Source organism: Artemia sp. Qi Xiang Cuo, chromosome 6 (genome assembly GCF_049724085.1).
Source record: "Artemia sp. Qi Xiang Cuo chromosome 6, ASM4972408v1, whole genome shotgun sequence".
In the NCBI taxonomy this organism is placed as follows: domain Eukaryota; kingdom Metazoa; phylum Arthropoda; class Branchiopoda; order Anostraca; family Artemiidae; genus Artemia; species Artemia sp. Qi Xiang Cuo.
In genome coordinates this window covers 39,867,813-39,895,710 of record NC_142799.1, presented here as the reverse complement: position 1 = coordinate 39,895,710, position 27,898 = coordinate 39,867,813, and the positions used below count along the sequence as shown (strand labels likewise).

Here is a 27,898-nt window from a genome sequence, read left to right as displayed (position 1 = left end):
GTTGCCCTCAATTTTTTTGTCACTTAAAAAGGGCAAGTAGTAAGTATATATTGAATTCTACTACTTTACGTTCCCTGGCAGCTTTCCAAGGCAGATTACCAGACTAGTTATTTGGCAGTGTATAATGTTTTGAGAGTTTGGTCGTAATAATATAATCTGGTCAAACGTTGGTACCATTCCAAACGAGTGGGGATTCCCCGCCTGTTCCTAAACATTGCAAAAAAGATAGCAGTATGAACGGGGGATTCCCCGCACAAATTTGTTTCAACTCCAAGTTTTTCAACCAGACTGGTTATTAGGAAAGATTTTTAGGGAAAGCTGTCAATCACCCATGTGTTATCCACAGTTCCATTTTTGAAGTCTGTGGAAACAGTTTGACATGTTCGGTGAGATTAAGGTCCTTGGCGTTTGATAGAAATTTGCAAAAAAAGGGGTAATTAGTGAATGGATAATTTTTTAGCGTGAAATCTCTTAATAAAATATTTTTGGAGCATGTACTTGACAATGGATAAAAGCTTTAACGTGATTAGCAATTACGAGCAAGGATCTCCCCACTGGCTCCTGGCAGTAGGCTACGCATATCAAATTGCTGTACTGTGGGTTAGGTAACATGATAACATTTTGGTAACATTTTGGAGGGAAAACCAAAAATACTCAGAATCGAAAATAAACGGGATCTGCCTCAAGGGGAAGGCTCAGAGGCCCCTCCTTCACCCATTTCTGAGGGCAGGGGAGGGGGGGTCAATTTTGGAGGGAAAACCAAAAATACTCAGAATCGAAAATAAATGGGATCTGCCTCAAGGGGAAGGCTCAGAGGCCCTTCGTTCTCCCATTTCTGAGGGCAGGGGAGGGGGGGTCAATTTTGGAGGGAAAACCAAAAATACTCAGAATTGAAATTCAATATATCTGACAAAGGATGTTGATAAAAAAAAATTATTCACTCTGACACTTAGATTCTGTGAATTTTTTTCGATGTAATTGGCAAAGGATGTTGATAAAAAAAAATTATTCACTCTGACACTTAGATTCTGTGAATTTTTTTCGATGTAATTGGCAAAGGATGTTGATAAAAAAATTATTCACCCTGATGCTCAGATTTCGTAAATTTTATCCGACATATTTTACAAAGTATGTTGATAAGAATTTTATTTCCAACTTGATTCATATTAGTTAAATTTTATACGTCTTCCCTTGCAATGAAAAAAGATAAGAAAATTTATTCACTCTAAAAACTAGAATTCACCAATTATATTATCTTTATCCGTAAAATGTATGTTGACATTTAATTAGGTCACTTTAATTATTAGATATTTCCTATACTAACCGACAAGCCAAATAAAGGTCATTTTTATATCATTTATTCATTCTGAAATTCAGATTTTGTCAATTTTATCCTTTGTATCCGAGAAAAGGATGTTGATAAAAAAATTTATTCACTCTGACACTTAGATTCTGTCAATTTTATTCTATGTATCCGAGAAAAGGTTGTTGATATAGAATTTAGTCAATCTGATACTTAGATTTTGTCAATTTTATCTGACTTATCCGATAAAGGATGTTGTTAAAGCATTTATTTATTCTGAAATTTAGATTTTTTCAATTTTATTTGATGTATCTGACAAAGGATGCTGATAAAAAAAATTATTCACTCTGGCACTTATATTTTGTGAATTTTATCCGATGTATCCCATAAAGGATGTTGATAAAAAAAATTTATTCACTCTAACACCTAGAATTTGTCAATTTTATCCTATATATCTGAGAAAAGGATGTTGATATAGAATTTAGTCACTCTGATACTTAGATTATGTCAATTTTATCCGTCATATCCGATAAAGGATGTTGTTAAAGCATTTATTCACTCTGAAATTTAGATTTTGTCAATTTTATTTGATGTATCTGACAAAGGATGTTGATAAAAAAAAATTATTCACTCTGACACTTATATTTTGTCAATTTTATCCGACATATCCGATAAAGGATGTTGATAATGAATTTATTCACTCTGAAATTTAGATTTTGTGAATTTTATTTGATGTATCTGACAAAGGATGTTGATAAAAAAAAAATGTATTCACACTGACACTTAGAATTTGTCAATTTTATCCTATGTGTCTGAGAAAAGGATGTTGATATAGAATTTAGTCACTTTGATACTTAGATCTTGTCAATTTTACCCGACATATCCGATTAAGGATATTGTTATAGCATTTATTCATTCTAAAATTTAGATTTTGTCAATTTTATCCGACATATCCGACAAAGGATGTTGATAATGAATTTATTCATTCTCAAATTCAGATTTTGTCAATTTTATCCTATGTATCCGAGAAAAGGATGTTGATATAGATATTATTCACTCTGACACTTAGATTTTGTCAATTTTATCCGACATATCCGATAAAGGATGTTGTTAAAGCATTTATTTATTCTGAAATTTATATTTTGTCAATTTTATTTCATGTATCTGACAAAGGATGTTGATAGTAAAAAAAATTATTCACTCTGGCACTTATATTTTATCAATTTTATTCGATGTATCTGGCAAAGGATGTTGTTAAAAAAAATATAAATTCTATATCAACATCCTTTTCTCAGATACATAGGATAAAATTGACAAATTTTAAGTGTTAGAGTGAATAATTTTTTTTATCAGCATCCTTTGGCAGATACATAGGATAAAATTGACAAAATCAAAATTTCAGAATGAATAAATTCATTATAAAAATCCTTTATCGGATATGTCAGATAAAATTAACATAATCTAAATATCAGAATAAATAAATGCTTTAACAAAATCCTTTATCGGATATGTCAGATAAAATTGACAAAATCTAAGTGTCAGAGTGAATAAATTTTTTTTTATCAACATTCTTTGACAGATCCATCGGATAAAATTGACAAAATCTAAATTTCAGAATGAATAAATTCATAAACAACATCCTTTGTCGGATATATTGTATAAAATTGATAAAATTTAAATTTAAGAATGAATAAATGCTATAACAATATCCTTTGCCAGATAAATCGAATAAAATTGATAAAATATAAGTGCCAGAGTGAATAATTTTTTTTTATTATCAACATCCTTTGTCGGATACCTCAAATAAAATTGACAAAATCTAAATTTCAATATAAATAAATGCTTTAACAACATCCTTTATCGGATATGTCAGATAAAATAGACAAAATCTAAGTGACAGAGTGAATAAATTTTTTTTTATCAACATCCTTTTCTCGGATACTTATTGGATATGTCGGATAAAATTGACTAAATCGAAGTATCAGAGTGACTAAATTCAATATAAACATACTTTTCTCAGATACATAGGATACATGTGACAAATTATAAGTGTTCGAGTGAATAAATTTTTTTTATCAACATCTCTTGACAGATGCATTTGAAAAAATTGACAAAATATAAACATCATAATGAATAAATTCATTATCAACATCGTTTGTAGGGTATGTCGGATAAAATTTTCAAAATATAATTTTTATAACGAATATTTTTTTTTAAAAACATCCCTCGCAAGATGAATCTAATAAAATTGATAAAATATAAGTGCCAGAGGGAATAATTTTTTTTTATCAAAATACTTTGTAAGATACATCAAATAACATGTACAAAATATGAATGTAAGAATAAGTAAATGATTTAACAGAATCCTTCATCGGATATTTCAGATAAAATTGACAAAATCTAAGTAACAGAGTGACTAAATTCTATATCAACAACCTTTTCTCGGATACATAGGATAAAATTGACAGAATCTATGTGTTATAGGGGATAAATTTTTTTTATCAACATCCTTTTCTCGGATACATAGGAAAAAATTGACGAAATCTGAATTTCAGAATGAATAAATTCATTATCAACATCCTTTGTTGGATATGTCGGATAAAATTGACAAAATCTAAATTTCAGAATGAATAAATGCTATAACAATATCCATTGTCGGGATATGTCGGATAAAATTGACAAAATCTAAGTATCAGAGTGACTAAATTATATATCAACATCCTTTTCTCGGACACATAGGATAAAATTGACAAATTATAAGTGTTAGAGTGAATAATTTTTTTTTTAAACATCCTTTGCCAGATACATCGGATAAAACTGACAAAATCTAAGTATCAGACTGAATAAACTCATTATCAACATCCTTTGTCGGATATGTCGGATAAAATTGATAAAATCTAATTTTCAGAATGAATAAATGCTATAACAATATCCTTTATCAGATATGTCGGATAAAAATTGACAAAATTTAAATATCAGAACGAATAAATGCTTTAACAACATCCTTCATCGGATTTGTCGGATAAAATTGACAAAATCTAACTATCAGAGTGACTAAATTCTATATCAACATCCTTTTCTCGGATATATAGGATAAAATTGACAGAATCTAAGTGTAAGAGTGAATCAATTTTTTTTTTATCAACATCCTTTTCTCGGATACACAGGATAAAATTGACAAAATCTGAATTTCAGAATGAATAAATTCATTACAACATCCTATGTCGCATGTGTCGGATAAAATAGACAAAATCTAAATTTCAGAATGAATAAAAGCTATAACAATATCCTATATCGGATATGTCGGATAAAATTGACAAAATCTAAGTATAAGAGTGACTAAATTCAATATGAACATCCTTTTCTCGGATAAATAGAATGAAGTTGACGAATTCTAGGTGGTAGAGAGAATAAATTTTTTTATCAACATCCCTTGCCAGATACATCGGATAAAATTGACAGGATCTGAATATCAGTGTGAATAAATTCCTTATCAACATCCTTTGTCGAATATGTCGGATAAAATTTACAAAATATAAGCATCAGAGTGAATAATTTTTTTTTTATCAACATCCTTTGCCAGATACATCGAAAAAAATTGACAGAATCTAAGTGTCAGAGTGAATAATTTTTTTTATCAACATCCTTTGTCAGATGCATCGAATTTCGATTCTGAGTATTTTTGGTTTTCCTCCAAAAATTGACCCCCCCCCCTCCCCCGCCCTCAGAATTGGGGGAACGAAGGGCCTCTGAGCCTTCCCCTTGAGGCAGATCCCATTTATTTTCGATTCTGATGATTTTTGGCTTTCCCTCCAAATTTGCCCCCCCCGCCCCTGCCCGCAGAAATGGGTGAACGATGGGCCTCTGAGCCGTCCCCGTGAGGCAGATCCCGGTTATTTTCGATTCTGAGTATTTTTGGTTTTCCCTCCAAAATGTTACCAAAATGTTATCATGTTACCTAACCCACAGTACAGCAATTTGATATGCGTAGCCTACTGCCAGGAGCCAGTGGGGGGATCCTTGCTCGTAATTGCTAATCACCTTAACCCTTTTATCCATCGTCAAGTACATGTTCCAAAAATATTTTATTCAGAGATTTCACGCTAAAAAATTATCCAATCACTAATTACCCCTTTTTTTTGCAAATGTCTATCAAACGCCAAGGAACGTAATCTCACCGAACATTTCAAACTGTTTCCACAGACTTCAAAAATGGAACTGGCGATAACACATGGGTGATTGACAGCTTTCCCTAAAAAACCTTTCCTAAAAACCAGTCTGGTTGAAAAACTTGGAGTTGAAACAAATTTGTGCGGGGAATCCCCCGTTCATACTGTTATCTTTGTGGCAATGTTTAGGACCAGGCGGGGAATCCCCACTCGTTTGGAATGGTACCAACGTTTGACCAGATTATATTATTACGACCAAACTCTCAAAACATTATACACTGCTAAATAACTAGTCTGGTAATCTGCCTTGGAAAGCTGCCAGGGAACGTAAAGTAGTAGAATTCAATAGATACTTACTACTAGGGCACTAGAACTTTTAATTTCCGTTCCAATGAGCCCTCCTACGATATTCTAGGACCACTGGGTCAATACGATTACCCCTGGGAAAAAGAAAAAAAAACAACAAAAAAACAAATAAACACGCATCCGTGATCTTTCTTCTGGCAAAAAAAATGGAAAATTCCACATTTTTGTAGATAGGAGCTTGAAACCTCTACAATAGGGTTCTCTGATACGCTGAATATGATGGTGTGATTTTCATTAAGGTTCTATAACTTTTAAGGGGTCCTTTCCCCTTTTTTCGAAAATCAGCCAAATTTTCTCAGGCACGTAACTTTTGATGGGTAAGATTACACTTGATGAAACTCATATATATGAAATAAAAATTAAAAGCTGATTCTTTTGATGTATCTAATGGTATCGAAATTCCGTTTTTTAGACTTTCGGTTACCATTGAGCCGGGTCGCTCCTTACTTACACCACGAACTGTTTGAAAATGTAGAAATTGTATTTTCGCCAGAATTAAGATCACGGATACGTGTTTATTTGTTGTTTTTTTTTAGTTTTTTTCCAGGGGTGGTCGTATCATACCAAAGATCCTTAAAGATTGGGAGAGGGCTCATTCCATTGGAAACCAAATGCACTAGTTTTCTTTTTAAGTTACCAAAATGATTTGAGGACAACCAGTCCCCTTCCCACGCCTCTTTTTCCCCCAAAAATATCTGATTAAAATTAGAAGATAGCCCTTTTATGAGACTTAGTCGAAGGTGCAATAAGTATGCCTTTGGGGATGACATGACCCCTAGAGTCCCTGAGGAAAGGGCTGTAAGCTACGCAATTTGTCCATTGTTTACACACAGTATTTGTTATTAGGAAAGAAACAATTTTTTTTTTTTTGGGGGGGGGGAGGGTCCGCGGCAAGAATTTTCTGTGGGGAGCAAAGTTGCCTTGGGGGATTTTCAAGACAAATTTTTTACAAGGGGGGAAGGAAGGGGGTTTCCTGGCATGATTTGAAAAACAGCCTGAAATTAAATAGAAAACATGTTTTCTCAACTGAAATTAAGAGCAAAATTGAAACTTAAAACGAACAGAAATTATTCCGTATATGCGGAGGGTTGCCCCTTCCTCAACCTTCTCTCTTTACGCTAAATTCCAACTTTTTGTCACAATTCTTTAAGAAAGACTGAAATCGAATGAAAAGTGTTCTAAGGAACTTAAAGACTTTAGTGTTGAGCAAGGGCCATTCCCTGTCATATAAGGAACAATATCTGTTATTTTTAAGTTCTAGTGTTGCTACATACTTTCAGTTGAAAAAAATTGTTTTTTTACTTAATCTAATAACATGTTGAACGTTTTCGTTTATATCAGACAAATTACTTCGGACAAGTGCTTATATTTTATACTCTCTGTCTATGTAAAATACAAGATCGGCAGAGTTACAGTGAAACATGTTTAAAACCAGGTTTATGTCCCTTTTTTACCCTGGTGGGGTGTCAGTACTTGAAAAATGTCCAAAAAAATGTATCCAGTTTTTTAGAGAACCTTCAAGTTGGCATCCCCACTGAGACCGTTTCTATTTTTAGCACTTCAATTAAAAACTAGTTTTCCTCGACAGTTGACTTTTTTCATACAATAAAAACAGTTGTGTAGTGAAGGCTGTACGTATTACTATGCTTCTATATTTCATCTACATAGAGCACTTGTGTATGGCGGAAAATTTTGATTGTTTTGCTTACTTGGCTCTTTGCTAGTTTTGACAGACATTATTTTGTGTTTCCTTTTGATTTCATATTTCTTCCTGTATCTCTTCCCAAGCTTCAGTTGTTCCGGACAGTAACCATCACTTTGAATTCTTATATGAGTTCCTGAAATGAAATCAATACGTTTATATTAAGATCTATTAATTGCCACAAGAGTTTAAGAGGATAGAGACTGAAGGATGCAAATGACAAGAATTCGTAAAAACTGTTACTGTGATGTTCTAATAGGTGTATTGCTCAAAAAAAAAATTTTTTTCAACCGCTCCTTAGCTAATTAATCTTAGCTAATTAATTCTAATTTTAGCTCTTTTAGATGGAAATGTGCAAAAGTGATAAATTCAAGTTTATAAGCATTATGACCTGTATTTTGGACATTAAATTAGTGTTTCTAAAAAATTGAAGACCTTTAAACTAATCAAACAATTAAGACCGTAGTTACCAGTCATTTTTTACTAATCAGACTTATTTATTTTCGAACTTCATCAAACAGTTCATGGTAACGAACTGTAAGGATCGACACGGCTCAACAGTCACCAACACTCTAAAAAACAGAATTTTGATATCAATAGATATATCAAAAGAAATAGTTTATTGTGCTGATTCCAAATATACAATATTCTTTAAGTTTAGTGTTAACCATCAAAAACTACGAGCCTGAGAAAACTTTCCTCATTTTCGAAAAAAGGAGGGGACACCCCCTAAAAGTCAAGAAATCTTAATGACATCACACCATCAGATTCATCGTATCCGAGAATCCCGTTATAGAAATTTCAAGCTACCATCTGCAAAAATGCGGATTTTTTTTCCGAAGAAACACCACGGATGCGTGTTTGTTTGTTTGTTTTTTTTGTTTGTTTTTTTCAGGGATGATCGCATCAAACCAATAGTCCTAGAATATCGGGAAAGGGCTATTCAAACGGAAATTTAAAGTTCTAATGCCCTTTTTAAGTGACCAAAAAAATTGGAGGCCAAGTAGCCCCCTCCCACCCCCTTTTTTCCCAAAGTTGTCTGATCAGAATTTTGAGATAGCCATTTTGTTCAGCATAGTTGAAGAGTTCAGTAACTATGCTTTTGGGGATTTCCAGTAGGATTTTCAAAACAATCAGAAATTTAAGTATTCTTCAAATGAAAATGCGCTAAGAAAAATATTACACCCGGAATCGTCATAAGAAAGTTTCTGGGGGTAATTTACTGCTAGAATGGAATTGTCTGGGGAGAATTTTTCTGGCAAGGAACTCACGACAAATTTTTTGTGAATCTAATGCTTTGTAAAATTATCTAAAAATCACTATAAATGATTAAAAAGATCAAATTTATAAATTGTGCAATATACTGCGCAATTTGAAGATTTTATTCGTTTTTCAAAAACAAGATTTTCAAATCCTGATATTTTTGATGAGTTAGTATAAGTTGGAATTGGAATTCTAGGTAAATTCATTTTCACTGAAAGCATCTGGCAAATAAGAAAATCAATTTCAACGTTGCATGAGGTATCCAAATCATAAAAAAAAACTTCAAATACAGCATATTTGTGTTTAATTCTTCAAAATAATTTCTTTATCACTATTTTTATCAAAATTCTCATTAACTTGTAAGTTTGTTTTCCTTTCGTAAATGCCTTAGTAAAACTTTTTTCGGTAACTATTTATATAAAACTGTTTTGACTAACATTTACAATAGGCTACACCTTCGAATAATTTTAATATCTGAAAATTCGGTCATTCATGTTCTGACTTTAAATCTCAACTTCCTATTGTCTTGTCATAAGCAGCGCAATAGCGTTGCCCAGGTAAAGAGTGATGTGGGCACAATGTATTTTTTTTTTCACCAAGGTACATCGTATGGAAGGAGTTATCTTATGAACTTCGAAAGAAGCTAAAGAGTGAGAAAGAGTGAATGGTAAAGAGTAAAATAGTGTAAAGAGCGATGAGGGCACAAAGTATTATTATTTTTTTTTCACCAAGGCACGTCGCATGGAAGGAGTTCTCTTATGAACTTCGAAAGAAGCTCATTCGATTGGAAATTGAAAGTTCTAGTGCCGTTTTAAGAGTCTTGCTTTAAAGCCGAAAAAATAGAATCTTTATGCTGTAATAATCTCATTTCCACACTTCTTGATATTATTCTTTTAAAAAATGAAAACAGTCTGGATTTTAAAATTTACGGATAACAAACCAAGAACGATCAATTGTTGCCTTACATTTCTAAACACACTTGCCAGGTAAAAATTGGCTCGATCATTTTCCTTATTGACCAGATACTGAGTATTTACTCTTCAAAATATTTTGAGGAGGAGCTGTATTCTCTAAGAAAAATACTAATAAGTAACAATGTCTCCAGAGTGGCTAAATAACCAGAGTTTTTCAAAAAGAAGAAAAAGGTTTCTAGAGATTTCTAAGGAAGTCTTGGAGACAGCTCGGGAAAAGGATGTTTTTTGTTCCTTACCATATATACCCGGGCTAAGTGAAAAACTTAAAAGAATTTTACAGAGTAATGGTCTAAGGGTAGCTTTAAAGAGTAATAATAATTTGGGTAGTTTCCTAAATTCTGGAAAGGATCTAACTTCATTGGGGCAACGAAGTGGGTTTATCAGCTCCCATGTATTTGCGGAAGCTCATATGTGGGACGTACTAACAAGAGTTTGGAAATGAGATTATTACAGCGTAAAGATTCTATTTCTTCGGCTTTAAAGCAAGATTCTAAGTCTGAAGATTTTACTTCAGCCTTTTCAGAACATATTTTCAACTTTCAAGACCATTTTATTTTGTTCGAGAATATCTCTTTGATTTCTAGGGATCGGGGTTTAAAGCAAAATCTTCGTGAAACTCTTGAAATAAAGAAAATCTTATTCAAGAATATTGTTTTGAATCGGGACATAGGTGAATTTGGGATGAACTATGTCTACGATAATTTATTTAAATATGATAGATTTAAGATTAGTTTACCCAATGTAGTTGACCACTTTTTAAGTTTCAAGCAAATGAACGCTAATAAACCAGATCCAAGAAGGTCAAAGAAACTAGCTTCCGCCTTTGCTTTGAAAATAATTAAAGAATTAAACGATATGTAGTTTTATTTGATTTCGTATATAAACTTTTGTTTTAAATTGTTTTAGTTTAGTTTTACTACTGATGACGGTCCCTGTATATGTGACCGAAATATCTGGTATTTTTTGTGAATTTCTATACACTGTCTATTAAAAAGGATTTTATCCCTATTTTGAACTTTTATTTTATCGTAACTATTTTCTGGGGATATCAACCCTCCCTCCACAGCTCTCATGGCAAGGGCTGTAAGATATTCGATTCACCCATTGTTCAAAAAAAAAACTTTCAAAAAAACTTTTTGTACGAAATAAGTTTTTCAAAAAAAAGTAAAGAACTCCATTAAACCAAAAATGAACAAAAATAGAATAAAATAATCTACCAAGCATACAACTACCACAAATCAGTATTAACAAATAAATGAAACCCAAAACAAACAGAAATTAAAATAAGCCAAACTCAAACGAGCAGAAATTAATCTGAGTAGGGTTCTAAACTCTATGATTTCTAATAGCCAGAATATAATTTTTACTTTACTGAAAAAAAAAATCAAATGAATTAACTGAAAAAAATGTGCATTATCAGTTTAATATACATATGCTGATACTTATTCCTTAAAATCTTAATTAATTTTTGATTTCAAAGAATCAAAAATTAAAAGAATTTTAAAAGAATTTTATTCAGTAACGTACAAATTATATTCTGGCTCTTAGAAATCATACGGTTTAGAACTCTACTCAGATTACTTTCTGCTCGTTTTGAGTTTGAGTTATTTTAATTTCTGTTTGTTTTGGGTTTCATTTATTTATTAATATTGGTTTGTGGTAGTTGTATGCTTGGTAGATTATTTGATTCTATTTTTGGTTTAATGGAGCTCTTTACTTTTTTTGAAAAACTTATTTTGGGCCAAAAGTTTTTTTGATTAATTTCTGTTCGTTTTATATTGACATAGTCTTTTTCAGGGAGAAAGACTGAGCCTCTTCTGAAGTTAAACAGCCATACCTTCCATAAAAACCTTTAATACCCCTGGGCATAACTTACAACCCTTGCCCCTAGTCCCTGCGGTTTGTTTCAACCCCAAAAGCTTTGTTAGCTGATATTTAGACTATTTTGAATAGAATGGCTATCTCAAAATTTCTATTAGACGCACTTCGGGACATTAAGACGTGTGTGTAGGGGGGAGAGGGTAGCTGCCCTCTGATCACTTTGACTCTTAAAGAGGGCACTAGGTCGTCTGACTACCAATCCAATGAGCCCCCTTTGAAGTTTATATGACCAAACTTTCAATAAGAACCCTTTGTGTCCCCGGGGCATAACTTACAACCCTTGCCCTCAGGGCTGGGGGGATTTATTATCCTCAAAGACATAATTTCCAGATCTTTCTGATAAGCTTAACAAAATACCTATATCAAAATTTTGATTGGAACTGTTTGAGGAAATGATATGCGTGGGGGGAGACATTTGCCATCTGATCACTTTCGTATTTTGGAAGTTTCTTGTTTGAAATGTATGACTCAGAATTTTATTTTACTGTTGTGTCGTGGTTTATCTTGTCAGTGTTACCTCAGTTGATGTTTCAAAGTGTATTTTGGATGCTCGTTTGAAACATTTGAGTCAGAATGTTTTTATACTGTTGTGTCGTGGTTTATCTCGTCAGTGTTACCTCAATTGATGTTTCAGAGTGCACTTTCGAGGTTTCTTGTTTGAAACGTATGACACAGAATGTTTTTATACTGTTGTGTCGGGGTTTATCTTGTCAGTGTTAACTAAGTTGATTATTTCAAAGTGCATTTTGGAAGTTTCTCTTTTGAAACATGACTCAGAATATTGTTATACTGTTGTGTGGTGGTTACTCTTGTGAGTTTTCACTCAGTTGATGTTTCAAGGTGTATTTTGGAAGTTTCTCGTTTGAAACGTAGGAGTCCTAATGTTTTCATACTGTTGTGCCGTGGTTAATCTTGCAATGTTAACTCTGTTGATGTTTCAAAGTGCATTTTGGAAGTTTCTCGTTTGAATCGTATGACTCAGAAGGTTTTCAAACTGTTTTGTCGTGCTTTATCTGGTCAGTGTTAACTCAGTTGATGTTTCAAAGTGTATTTTGGAAGTTTCTCGTTTGAAACATATCACTCAAGATGTTTTTATACTTTTGTATTGTGGTTTATCTTGTCAGTGTTACCTCAGTTGATGTTTCCAAAGTGCATTTTGGAAGTTTCATGTTTGAAACTTATGACTCAAAATGCTTTTATACTGTTGTGTCGTGGTTTTCTTGTCAGTGTTACCTCAGTTGATGTTTTAAAGTACATTTTGTAAGTTTCTCGTTTGAAACATATCATTCCAGATGTTTTTATGCTGTTGTGTCGTGGTTTATCTTGTCAGTTTTACATCAGATGATACTTCAAAGTGAATTTTGGAGGTTTCTCGTTTGAAACACATGACTCAGAATTCTTTTATACTGTTGGGTCTTGGTTTATCTTGTCAATATTACCTCAGTTGATGTTTCATAGTGAATTTGGGAAGTTTCTCGTTTGAAACGTATGACTCAGAATTATTTTATACTGTTTTGTCGTGGTTTATCTTGTCAATGTTACCTCAGTTGATGTTTCAAGTGCATTTTGGAAGTTTCACGTTTGAAACGTATCACTCAGAATTTTTTTTTTGTATTGTTATCTCGTGGTTTATCGTGTCAGTGTTACCTCAGTTGATGTTTCAAAGTAGACTTTGGAAGTTTCTCGTTTGAAACGTTTGACTCAGAATTCTTTTATACTTTTGTATCGTGGTTTATCTTGTCAATTTTAGCTCAGTTGATATTTCAAGTGCATTTTGGAAGTTTCACGTTTGAAACGTATCATTCAGATTTTTTTTTATACTGTTTTGTCGTGGTTTATCGTGTCAGTGTTACCTCAATTGATTTTCTCATTTACACATAACCAGCACAATTCACCCTTTAAGATTTATATTAATCTGATAACATATTGTCATTAATTTCCAGACAGTGGCCTGGCAATAAACTACGGCAAAACCACGATAAAACTACGACACAACAAGATAAAACCACAACACAACAGTATAAAAATATTCTGAGTCATATGTTTCACACGAAAAACTTCCAAAATACACTTTGAAATATCAACTGAGGCAACACTGACAAAATAAAACCACGACACAACAGTATAAAACTATTCTGAGTCATATGTTTTATATGAGAAACTTCCAAAATGCAATTTGAATCATCAATTGTGGTAACACCGTTACGGTAAACCACGACAAAACAGTATAAAAAACTCTGAGTCATATATTTCAAACTAGAAACTTCCAAAATGCACTTTGAAACCTCGCCTGAGGTAACAGTGAAACGTTTCAAACGAGAAGCTTTCAAAATACACATTGAAACATCAACTGTGGTAACAATGACAAGATAAACCATGACACAAAAGTATGAAAACATTTTGAGTCATATATTTCAAACATAAAACTTCCTAAATACACTTTGAAACATCAACTGAGGGAACATTGACAACATTAACCACGACACAACAGCAAAAGAAAATTCTGAGTCACACGTTTCAAACAAGAAACTTCCAAAATGCACTTTGAAAACATCATCTGAGGTAACACTGATAAGATAAACCACGACACAACACTATAAAAACATCTTGAGTGACACGTTTCAAACGAGAAGCTTCCAAAATACACATTGGAACATCAACTGAGTTGACACAAAAATAAAAACCTTATATGCTCCCAGGGCATAACTTATAACCCTTTCCCTGAGGGTTGTGGGGGGTTTCTCATCCTCAAAGACATAATTTCCGGACTTTTCAACTACGTTGAAAAAAATGGCTTTCTCAAAATTTTGATTGAATCTGGTTGAGAAAATGGTGGGCGTGAGAGGGGGGTTAGTTGCCCTCCAATTACTTTCGACTATGAAAAAATGCACTAGTCCTTTCAATTTCCAGTCGATTGATTCCTTTCTGAAGTTTCTATGACAACACTTTCTATAAGAACCTTATATGCCCCCAGGGCATAACTTACAACCTTTGCCCTAGGGCTGTTGGGGGAGTGTTTTCCTCAAAAACATAATTTCCAGATCTTTAAAGTACGTTGAACAAAATGGCTATCTCAAAATTTTGATTGGATGTGTTTTGGGAAATACCGTGGAAGGGGTGTTAGTTGCCTTGCATTCACTTTCGAGTATTAAAATGGGCACAGGCTCTTCCAATTTGCAATCGAATGAGCCCTTTTCGTAGTTTCTACGACAACTCCTTCGATATAAAGTGCCCTGGTCTAAAACCTAAAAAAAAAATAATACATTGAGGCAAAATCGTTCTTTACTTAGGCAGCGCTATTGCGCTGCCTATGATTATGTGTCTCTGAGTTTTTTTTAAGCTCAAGCTTATTAAAAGTTTTTGCAGATCTACTATGAGCCAAGCTTGACTGTCGAGCTTAGCCATGTTTTCCACTTTGTCGTTACCTCAGTTGATGTTTCAACGTGCATTTTGGAAGTTTCTCGTTCGAAACCTATGAGTCAGAATGTTTTTATACTGGTGTGTCGTGGTTTTATCTTGTTCGTGTTACCTCAGTTGATGTTTTCAAATTGCGTTTTGGAAGTTTCTTGTTTGAAACGTATGACTCAGAATTTTCTTTTACTGTTGGGGTTTATCTTGTCAGTGTTACATCAGTTGATGTTTCAAAGTGTATTTTGAAAGTTTCTCGTTTGAAACGTATCAATCAGATTTTTTTTTATATACTGTTGTGTCGGTGTTTAGCGTGGCAGAGTTAATTCAGTTGATGTTTTCAAAGTGCATTTTGGAAGTTTCTTGTTTGAAACGTATGACTCAGAATTTTTTTTTACTGTTGAGTCGTGGTTTATCTTGTCAGTGTTACCTCAGTTGATGTTTTAAAGTGTCTTTTGGATGTTTCTCGTTTGAAACGTTTGAGTCAGAATGTTTTCATACTGTTGTATCGTGGTTTTATCTTGTCAGTGTTACCTCAGTTGATGTTTTAAAAATGCATTTTGGAAGTTTCTTGTTTGAAACGTATGACTCAGAATTTTCTTTTACTATTTTGTCGTGGTTTATATTGTCTGTGTTACCTCAGTTGATGTTTCAAAGTGTATTTAGGAAGTTTCTCGTTTGAAACGTACGATTCTGAACGTTCTTATACTGTTGTGTTGTGGTTTTATCTTGTCAGTGTTACCTCAGTTGATGTTTCAAAGTGTATTTTGGAAGTTTCTCGTTTGAAACGTATGAGTCAGAATTTTCTTTTACTGTTGTGTTGTGGTTTTTCTTGTCAATGTTCCCTCAGTTGATGTTTCAAAGTGCATTTTGGAAGTTTCTCGTTTGAAACATATGACTCAGAATGTTTTTATACTGTTGTGTCGTGGTTTTATCTTGTCATTGTTACCTCAGTTGATGTTTCAAAGTGTATTTTAGAAAATTCTCGTTTGAAATGTATCATTCAAGATACTTTGATAGAGTTGCGTTGTGTTTTATTATGTCAATTTTACCTCAGTTGATATTTTCAATTTACATTTTGGGAGTTTCTCGTTTAAAACGCATCATTCCGGATGTTCTTTTGTTGTTGTGTCGTGGTTTATCTTGTCAGTGTTACCTCAGTTGATGTTTCAAAGTGTATTTTGAAAGTTTCTCGTTTGAAACGTATCAATCAGATTTTTTTTTATATACTGTTGTGTCGGTGTTTAGCGTGGCAGAGTTAATTCAGTTGATGTTTTTAAAGTGCATTTTGGAAGTTTCTTGTTTGAAACGTATGACTCAGCATGTTCTTCTACTGTTTTGTCGTGGTTTATCTTGTCAGTGTTACCTCAGCTGATGGTTCAAAGAGCATTTTGGAAGTTTTTCGTTTGAAACATATGACTCAGAATATATTCATACTGTTGTGTCGTGGTTAATCTTGTGAGTTTTATCTCAGTTGATGTTTCAAAGTGTATTTTGGAAGTTTCTCGTTTGAAACGTATCACTCAAGATGTTTTTATACTGTTTTGTCGTGGTTTATCTTGTCAGTGTTACCTCAGTTGATGTTTCAAGTGTGTCGTGGACAAGATAAGCCACGACACAAAAGTATAAAAACATTCTGAGTCATACATTTCAAACGAGAAACTTCCAAAATGTACTTTGAAACATCAGCTGAGGTAACATTAACAAGATAAACCACGACACAACAGTGAAAGAAAATTCTGAGTCATACGTTTCAAACGAGATGCTTCCAAAATTCACTTTGAAAACATCAACTGAGGTAACACTGACAAGATAAACCACGACACAACAGTATAAAAACATCTTGAGTGATACGTTTCAAACGAGAAGCTTTCAAAATACTCATTGAAACATCAACTGAGTTAACACTGACAAGATAAACCACGACACAAAAGTATAAAAACATTTTGAGTCATACGTTTCAAACGAGAAAATTTCAAAGTCAACTTTGAAACATAAGCTGATGTTATAATGAAAAGATAAAACCATGACACAACAGTATAAAAACATTCTGAGTCATTTCAGTTTCAAACGAGAAACTTCCAAAATGCATTTTGAAACATCGACTGAGGTAGCATAGACAAGATAAACCACGACACAACACTAAAAGAAAATTCTGAGTCATCCGTTTCAAACAAGAAACTTACAAAATACACTTTGAATCATCAACTGAGGTAACACTGACAAGATAAACCACGACACAACAGTAAAAGAAAATTCTGAGTCATACGTTTCAAACAAGAAACTTCCAAAATGCACTTTGAAAACATCAACTGAGGTAACACTGACAAGATAAAACCACGATACAACAGTAAAAAAAAAATATGACTCGTCGATAATCTTGTTTATCATAATTTTTTTTTCAATATCGTGTGAAATAGAAAAATTCAGCTCGAATTAAGGATTGTTTTCAGTAAAATACAAATTATGCTCTAGTCTTCAGAAGGCATAGAGGGGGGGGGGGGCGGGTGTTAGCACTTCTCGTCTAGGTTTCTGTTACTTTTGAGTTTGATTTGGTTATTTACTGTAATTAATTCAAAAAAACTTTTTCCAAAACACAAGCTTTTTAAAGAAAAGTAAAGAGCTCCATTAAGCCAAGAATGAGCAAAAATAAAGTCAAATAATCTTCCAAGCGTAAAACTACCACAAATCACTATCAATAAATAAATGAAACTCAAAACGAACAAAAATTACAATAAACTATAACTATAGTTTATTAATTAAACTATAAATTAAACTATAACAAAAACTATAACTTAGCTGCGTCAAACTAAAAACTATAAACTGCGTCAAACTTTATTATAGAAATACAATTTGCGCTTTACTGAAAAAACAAACAAATGACCGTCCATTGTCAGTTTAATTGACATATACTAACAAGTCTTCCTTAAGGTTTTCATAATTTTTCATTAATGAAAGTAAGAAAGGTGAAAACATTTGTAACCGTTTTTTTTTTTTCAGTAAAGCGCAAATTGTGTTCTGTTCTTGAGAAGGCATAGGGGTTATCTGCCCTACTCATGTTAATTTGTGCTCGTTTTGAGTTTTAATCAGCTATTTATTGTAATTCTAGAAAATACTAGGTTTGGGGGGGGGGGTATCAACTCTCCGATCACGCTGAATCTTAAAAAGGGCACTAGAACTTCTGATTACCAATCCAACGAGCCCCCTCCAAAGTTTATACGACCACCCTTTCTATATATATACCTTATTTTGCACCAAGGGCATAACTTACAACCCTTGCCCTGAGGGCTGTGGGGGGGGGTGTCATCCTCAAAGACATAATATCCGGTCCTTTCAATTACGTTGAAGAAAATGTCCTGTCCCTTTCAGTTTCCAATCGAATGAGTTATTTTGGAAGTTTTTACGACAACAAGTGACCATCTCAAAATTTCTATCAGATACATTTCGGGAAAATGCGAGGTGTGTGCGTGTGGGGGAGGGGGCGTATCCACCGTCTGATCACTCTGAATCTTATAAAGAGAACTTTAGCCTTATCAAAATCTATCTTTTATGCTACACTCTTTTCAAAAGATAACATGGCTAAGCTCGACAGTCAAGCTTGGTTCACAGTAGATCTGAAAAAACTTTTAATAAGCTTGAGTTAAAAAAAAAACTCTTCTCGCTAGAAGCAACAGAGACACATAATCATAGGCAGCGCAATAGCGCTGCCAAAAGTAAAGAACGATGTTGCCACAATGTATTATTTTTTTTTTAGGTTTTAGACCAGGGAACTTCGTATCGAAGGAGTTGTCGTAGAAACTTCGAAAAGGGCTCATTCGATTGCAAATTGGAAGAACTTGTGCCCTTTTTAATACCCGAAAGTGAATGCAAGGCAACTAACACCCCTTCCACGGCATTTCCCAAAACACATCCAATCAAAATTTTGAGATAGCCATTTTGTTCAACGTAGTTTAAAGATCTGGAAATTATGTTTTTGAGGAAAACACTCCCCCAACAGCCCTAGGGCAAAGGTTGTAAGTTATGCCCTGGGGGCATATAAGGTTTTTATAGAAAGTGTTGTCATAGAAACTTCAGAAAGGAATCATTTGATTGGAAACTGAAAGGGCTAGTGCACTTTTCAATAGTCGAAAGTAATTGGAGGGCAACTAACCCCCCCTCCCTCTCACACCCACCATTTCCTCAAACACATCCAATCAAAATTTTGAGAGAGCCATTTTGTTCAACGTAGTTGAAAGGTCTGTAAATTATGTCCTTGATGATAACAAACACCCCACAACCCTCAGGGAAAGGGTTATAATTTATGCACTGGTGGCATGTAAGGTTTTTATAGATAGCGTTGTCGTAGAAACTCCAAAAAGGGTTCATTGAATTGTAGATTGAAAGAGCTAGTGCCCTTTTTAATAGTCGAAAGTAATTGGAGGGCAATTAAACCCCCTCTCATGACCATCATTTCCTCAAATACATCCAATCAAAATTTTGAGATAGCCATTTTGTTCAACGTATTTGAAATTTCTGGAAATTATGTCTTTGAGGAAGAAAACCCTCCACAGGCCTCCGGGTAAGGGTTTTAAGTTATGCTCTGGTGGCATATATGGTTTTTATAGAAAGGGTTGTCGTAGAAACTTTAAAAAGTGCTCGTTAAATTGGAAATTGAAAGGGCTAGTGCCCTTTGCAATAGTTGAAAGTGAGTTGAGGGCAACTAAACCACCTCTTACGCTCACCATTTCCCCAAATACATCCAATGAAAATTTTGAGGTAACCATTTTTTTCAACGTAGTTGAAAGTTCTGGAAATTAGGTCTTTGAGGAGGACAACCCCTCCCCCCCCCTCAAAGACCTCGGGGTGAGGGTTTTAATTTATGCCCTGGGGGCATATAAGGTTTTGTAGAAAGCGTTGTAGTAGAAACTTCAAAATAGGCTCATTCAATTGGAAATTGAAAGTGATAGTGCCCTTTTTAATAGTCGAAAGTGATTGAAGAGCAACAACAACCCCCCCCCCCTCTCACGCCCACTATTTTCCCAAGCACATCCAATCAAAATTTTAAGACAGCCATTTTGTTAAACCTAGTTAAAAGTTCTGGAAATTATGTTTTTGAGGATGACAACCCCCAGAGCCCTCGGGGCAAGGGATGTAAATGCCCTGGGGGTATATAGGGTTTTATAGAAAGGGTTGTCGTAGAAAATTCAAAAAGGGCTCATTCGATTAGAAATTCAAAGGGCTGGTGCCTTTTGTAATAGTAGAAAGTGATTAGAGGGCAACTAACCCCTCTTTTACGCCCACCATTTCCCCACACACATCCCATCAAAATTTTGAGATTGCCATTTTGTTCAACGTAGTTTAAAGTTCTGAAAAATAGGTCTTTGAGGATGACAATCGTTCCCCCCTCATCCCTCAGGGCAAGGGTTGTAAGTCATGCCCTGTGGGCATATAAGGTTTTTATGGAAAATGTTGAAAGAAAGAGCTATAGAAAGGGCTAGTGCCCTTTTTAATATTCGAAAGTGATTGAAGAGCAACAAACCCCCCTCTCACGCCCGCCATTTTCCCAAGAACACCCAATCAAAATTTTGAGACAGCCATTTTGTTCAACATAGTTAAAAGTTCTGGAAATTACGTCTTTGAGGATGACAACCCCCACAGCCCTCGCGGCAAGGGATGTAATGTCCTGGGGGTATATAAGATTTTTATAGAAAGGGTTGTCGTAGAAATAGTCATTTTGTTCAACATAGGTGAAGTACTAGAAAGTATATGTTTGAGGATGAAGAACCCCCACACCCTCAGGGCAAGGGTTGTAAGTTATGCCCTGGGGTCATATATGGTTTTATATGGTTTTCATAACGTTAACGTAAAAAATTCAAAAAGGGCTCACTCAATTGGAAATTGAAAGGGCTAGTGTCTTTTTTAAAAGTCGAAAGTGATTGGAGGGCAACTAACACCCCTCTGATGCCAACCATTTCCCCAAACACATCCAATCAAAATTTTGAGGTAACCATTTTTTTCAACGTAGTTGAAAGTTCTTGAAATTAGGTCTTTGAGGATGACACCCCTCCCTCACAGAAATCAGGGTGAAGGTTTTAATTTATGCCCTGGGGCATATAAGGTTTTCGTAGAAAGCGTTGTTATTGAAACTTCAAAAAGGGCTCATTCGATTGGAAATTGAAAGGACTAGTGCCCTTTTAAATAGTCGAAAGTGATTGAAGAGCAACAAACCCCCTTCTCACGCCCACCATTTCCCCAGGCCATTTTGTTCAACGTAGTAAAGTTCTGGAAATTATGTCTTTGAGGATGACAACACCCACAGCCCTCGGGGCAAGGCATGTAATGCCCTGGGGGTATATAAGTTATTTACAGAAAAGGTTGTCGTAGAAACTTCAAAAAGGGATCATTCGATTGGAAATTTAAAGGGCTGGTGCCCTTGGTAATAGTAGAAAGTGATTGAAGGGCAACTAACCCCTCTCTTACGTCCACCATTTCTACGACTGATAAAAAGGGCTAGTGCCCTTTTTAACAGTTGAAAGTGATTGGAGGGCAACTAACCTCCTTCTCAAGCCCACCATTTCCCCAAAAACATCCAATCAAAATTTTGAGATAGCCATTTTGTTCAACATAGGTGAAGTTCTGGAAATTATGTCTTTGAGGATGACAAATCCCCACAGCCTCAGGGCAAGGGTTATAAGTTATGCTCTGGGGTCATATAAGGTTTTTATAGATTGCGTTATCGTAGAAACTTCAAAAAGGGCTCACTCATTTGAAATTGAAAGGGCTAGTACCTTTTTTGAAAATCTACAGTCATTGGAGGGCTACTAACCCCCTTCTCACGGCTACCATTTCCCCAACCACACCCAATAAACAATTTGCGATAGCCATTGTTTTCAACTCAGTTGAAGGTTCTGCAAATTTGATCTTTGAGGATGACAACCCCCCACCGCCCTCAGAGTAAGCGATGTTATGCCCAGGGGGCATATAAGGTTTTTATAGAAAGGGTTGTCGTAGAAACTTCAAAAAGATCTTATTCGAGTGGAAATTGAAAGGGTTAGTGCCCTTTGTAATAGTTGAAAGTGATTGGACGGCAACTAACCCCCTCTTACGCCCACCATTTCCTCAAACAAATCCAATAAAAATTTGGAAATAGCGGTTTTTTCAACGTAGTTGAAATTTCTGGAATTATGTCTTTGAGGATGACAACCTTCCACAGGCCTCAGGGTAAGGGTTGTAAGTTAAGCCCTGGTGGCATATAAGGTTATCATATAAAAGTTGTTGTAGAAACTTCAAAAAGGGCTCATTCAATTAGAAATTGAAACGACTAGTGCACTTTTTAATATTAAAAAGTGATTGGAGGGCAACTAACCTCCTTCAAAATTTTAACCTCACGCCAAAAATTTCCCCAAACACACCCAAGGATAATTGTGAGATAGCCATTTTATTCAACGTAGTTTAAGGTTTTGAAAATTATGTCTTTGAGGATGAAACCCCTCCCCCCTCCGCCCCGAAAAAAATCTAAGGGCTAGAGTTGTAAATTATGCCCTGGGGGCATATAAGGGTTTTATTGAAAGTTTTGTCATAGAAACTTCAAAGAGGGCTCATTCGATTGGAAATTGAAAGGGCTAGTGCCCTTTTTAATAGTCGAAAGTGATTGGAAGGCAATTCACGCCCAACATTTCCCCAAACACATCCAATCCAAATTTGGAGATATCCATTTTGTTCAACGTAGTTCAAGAGTCCAGAAATTATGTCTTTGAGGATGAACCCCCCCCCCCCCCTGCCTTCAACAACCCTCAGGACGGGTTGTAAGTTATGCCCTGGCGGCATATAAAGTTTATATAGAAAGGGTGACCGTATAAACTTCGGAGGGGGCGCATTGGATTGGTAATCAAGTTCTAGTGCCCTTTTTAAGAATCAGAGTGATCGGAGGGTGGATACCCCCCCCCCCACTCACACACAGCTCGTATTTTCCCTAAATGCAACTTATAGACATTTTGAGACGACCATTTGTTGTCGTAGAAACTTCTAAAAAGACTCATTCGATTGGAAATTGATAGGGGTTAGTGCCCTTTTTAACTGTCAAAAGTGATTGGAGGGGAACTAAACCCCTTACACACCAACCATTTCCTCAAACACATCCAATCAAAATTTTGAAATAGCCATTCTGTTCAACATAGTTAAAAGGTCCGGAAATTATGTCTTTGACGATGACAACCTCCCCGCCACACTTGGGGCAAGGGTTGTAAGTTATTCCATGGGGCATATAAAGTTTTCATAGAACGGGCGGTCGTATAAACTTAGAAGGGGCTCACTGCATTGATAATCAGAAGTTTTAGTACCCTTTTAAGATTCAAAGTGATCGGAGGAAGGACCTCCCCCCCCCCCCAACACCTCGTATTTTCCCAAAATGCATCTCATAGAAATTTTGAGATGGCCATTTGTTGTCGTATAAACTTAAAAAGGGCTGATTCGATTGGAATTGAAAGGGCCTTTTTTAATAGTTAAAAGTGGAAATAGTGGAAGTGGCAAATAGTCAAATTGGAGGGCAACCCCCCCCCCCCCACGTCCATCAATTCCAAGAACACGTCTAATCAAATTTTGAGATCCGTATTTTGTTAAGTGAAGTTGAAAGGTCTGTAACTTATGTCTTTGAGGATGACACCCTCCCCCCAGAGCCCTCAGCGCAAGGGTTATAAGCTATACCCGAGGGCGTATAAGGTTTTATGGAAAGGGTGGCCGTATATACTCCGGAAGGGGGCTCGTTTGATTGAAAATCAGATGTTCTAGTTTCCTTTTTAAGATTCAAAGTGATCGGAGGAAGCCGCCCCCCTTGACATCCTATTTTCCAAAAACACATTCAATTGAAATTGTGAGATAGCCATTTTGTTACCAATTGTCCATGAATAATATGATGATATCTTTAGGATGGACACGGTCCCCCCAGAGCTCATGGACAAGGGTTGTAAGTTATGCCCAGGGCATATAAGGTTCTTATGGAACGGGTAGTTGTATAAACTTAGGATCGGATGGAGCTCATTTGGTTGGAAGTCGGAAGTTTTAGTGCCTTTTTATGAGTCAAAAATGAATGTAGGGACGTATGCCCCCCCAAGCTGATCACTCCCCAAAACATATCCGATCAAAACTTTAAGAGAGCTATTTTGTTCAGCATTATTGAACGGTCCAGTATTAGGGACGTCAACCTCCCCAAATTCCTCAGGGCTGCAAGTTAGGCAATTCGTTCATTTATTAAACATAGTATATGTTATTGAGAAAGCTATTATGTTGGAGCTTTACTTTCCAAGAAGACCAAGGGTTTTCAAGTGAGCCCTTCAGAGAATGTTGAGGGGAGTGTTGAACTAAATCAGAACACGTTATGTGTATACGGATTGTCAAAAAGGTACAACAAAGAAATTGCTCAGCATATTAATTTAGAAAATTCAGGAGATGATAATTGATAAGGGATCAAAAAAGCAATGTTTGCATGCTATCAATACTACTTCAACTACCACCACTACTGCTACGACACTACTCCATTTACAGCATTAAGGGGAAATTTGAACTAAATCAAAAGACGCTATGTGCATGCATATTGTCAAAATAGCGTATCTCAAGAATTGTTTTGGGTATTAAGTTGGAATTTTCAGAGAATGCTTAAAGAGGAAGAGCATATCGCCAAAAGGCAATATGTGCACACTACTGCTAATACTACTCTTACTGCTACATTTACTACTAGTACTACTACTTCTATTGCAACTACTTGCAGGGCTAAGAGCACTGAGATGAATATTTCAAGAAGTATATTAACATTCAGGTTAACAAAAGGACATATCAGCAAAGGCTAATTGTATTAAGTTGAAATTTCTAGGACTTGAATGAGAGGGATGTTCAACTGCCCAAAAGGAAATAGGTTAATACTACTTCTGCTAGTAGTACTACCTCTATTCAATACTATTACTATTAATATCAATAGTGTATTACAGTAATCACCTGGCAAAAAAAAAAAAAAAAAAAAAAAAAAAAAAAAAAACTGTCTTCCTACTTTAGTAACTGAAATAAATGAGCACTTGAACAAGGTCCAGACCCTACTCATCCATCCAGTTCCCCAGGACAAAACAGTATAACCAATCCGACAGTCCGAAAATCAAGTCCAAAATAGAGCAAAATCAGCATCAATAAGCATACGTCAATGTTCCAAAACCAAGCTATAGCACCTTAAATCTACAAAAACATTATCTTCCCAAGGTGATCATCATATATCGGGGCTCGTCAGATGAAAACTCATTGCCTAAATGGGTTTCGGCGCTTAAATTTCATTACCCAGGCAATTTGAGCGCGCCATGCCATAATCTGGCATACTTCTATATAGTGCTACCAATGGAATAAACATAAACAAAATCGGAAATATCCAAAAAATAAAAATATATACCCCAGAAAAATAATTTCAAACGTTCTTAACCAACCTTGAAATAACACTGACAGCCGAACTTCAACCAATTTAAATACAAAAAAATAAATAAAACTAGTCCTCCACCCGGAAAAATTTCACTTTCACTCAAATTCTAAGAATTAAATTCCGAGTATTCCACCATAATCTTTACCACAAGTGTCGCAATCCAACCCTCAACAACCGGGAAGATAAACCAATTCCGTCAACAAGTTACCGTAAAATATCATTCAAGATATCTTGATAACTTTTATTATACTTATGTAAAAGCTGATTATACTTAAAAAAAAGCTTTTTAAATTGCCAAGCAAGTTTATTGGCGGAAAAACCTCTTATGATTAGCTTCTTGCTAAGTAACATACATCTATTTCTAAAATCGATGTAATTAGTACAAATTCTTGCATATCTAAATAGTTGGGAAAAATACGATGAATGTTATATTTGAATAAATATTACTTTTTGGAAATAAAAAATTAACTATTTCAAAATTAAAATCGTCTGTTTTATTGTATATCTTAAAATTTATTGTATTATTAGGTACCACATTAATCTCTAAATCTCGAAAATGATCATATTGTTCATTTTCATTACTGGATTCCAGCTTTAACTCTGGTGGATATATTTTACTTGCAATCTCTAAAAAATTTGAACAATTTATCACCAGAAGGTCATCTAAATATATTTTATTATTTGAGAGAAAGTGCTTTATATTACTTGGATTCATTTTATCCTTCATATAATCATTTTCTAAAAAATTTAGAAATAGGTCCGCTATAACTGGACTGGCATTACACCAAATAGGAATTCCATTACATTGATAATATAGATTGCCATTAAATTTTATATAAGTATTAAATAAAACAAATTCTAGTAGATCAAAAATCATATCTAGGCTATAACATCTTGAGCTAGTTGTACTATTAAAATAATTAGTCCATCTCGCCTTCTTATTATACGCATCAGTTTTTTAAAACGGCAAATTAGACAAAAGAAAAGCTTTCTTAATTATCTTTTTTAAATTTATAAATACTAAATTAATGGGTAAATTTGTATATAATGTAGTGAAATCAAACGAGTCCACTCTTTTGGCTGAAAATGAAGCAAGAGAGTCTATTACTTGCAGCGAATTATTAACAATCCAGTATGGATTAAACTTAGAATTTTTTTTAATTCCCGAACAATATGCCTCAAACTTATTTTTGATTTCTCCTAAAATACACGACAAGTCAGTAGCCGCAACTCTGGTCGGGCACCTTTCTGCCCCCGCAATTAAGCGTGGTTTCGGTGGATTTTTATGAAATTTTGCCGTCCAAAATAAAAATGAACATCTTTTTTTATTATCATTAACCTTCATCTTAAATTTTTTAAAAAGTATATCCTCTATTCCAATCAAAAGACTATTATTAACATCTTGAACCTTTTTGTATGTATTTGTTGTACTAAGCTCCTTTGTTAAAACATCACAATAAAGCTTCTGACAAATTATTGCAAAATTATTATTCGCTTTATCAATGGGTACAATTACAAAATCCCTCTTTATATTATCAATTGCTTGTTTTATCTTAGAATTATAAAAAACAACATCATTATCATGCTTATTTGTCCTCTTATTTATCTTATTTCTAACCTTATTAATAATTAAATTTTTCCAATTCTGAAAACTATTTTTATTAATTTTCTCTTTTTTGCACCAATTATCAATAAATATTTCGAGATTATTATTTAACCCTCTAAGCAGATTCGAGGGTTTTAGATGATTTGAAAGACGGAATTTAGCCCCCATTTTCATTATATTCTGAAATTCAATCTACTTAATTATTGTTAAATCACCTGTAATAATATGTTCATAAGTTGTATTAACAAACGATAACAATTGGTCACACTTACAAATAAGTTTCCAATTACTATCCGTGTCAAAGTTCCTAAGTATTAAATTATAATTAAAAATCATTTTTCCTATCAGTTTTGAAAATTTATATGTTATAATCGGATTATTCTTATACTTCAAATTACTAGGAAAGGCCTGTTTCACATCAGCCTGGATTAAAATTCTAGGTAAATTTATAACCTCAATTTTTTTACTTATAAAAGTTATAGTAAGATATAATCTATTTTCCTTATTAACAGTCTTATCTGACTTTTTTTCATTTTAATTACCTTTAGTTGTATCTTTAATACATACTTTATCATAAATCAGTATAAATTTTTAGTTACATGGTGTTTCGTTACTTACATTCCAAAATGATTTTATTAAATTTTTTTTTGATAAACTATTTAAACATTTTATTATGCTAGCCATACCATTATACTCAAATAGTTTGCACAATTCTTTCAAACAGATTTCTAAATCTATAATCTTTTTTCTATCATTTTTCCTAAGCCCTCTTGATCGATTTTTACGTTCAACGG

General features: G+C 34.3%; 1 protein-coding gene across 2 annotated transcripts in view; it reads right to left on the bottom strand.

Annotated features, from left to right (window-relative positions):
- Positions 1 to 27,898, bottom strand: part of LOC148951220 (follistatin-related protein 1-like) — a 188,731-nt gene that overhangs the window by 73,474 nt on the left and 87,359 nt on the right. For both annotated transcript variants that reach the window (XM_089090186.1, XM_089090185.1), the window contains exon 5: positions 7,548 to 7,676. In XM_089090186.1, coding sequence (XP_088946312.1) covers positions 7,548 to 7,676 — 129 coding nt within the window. The remainder of the gene's footprint in view (positions 1 to 7,547; positions 7,677 to 27,898) is intronic.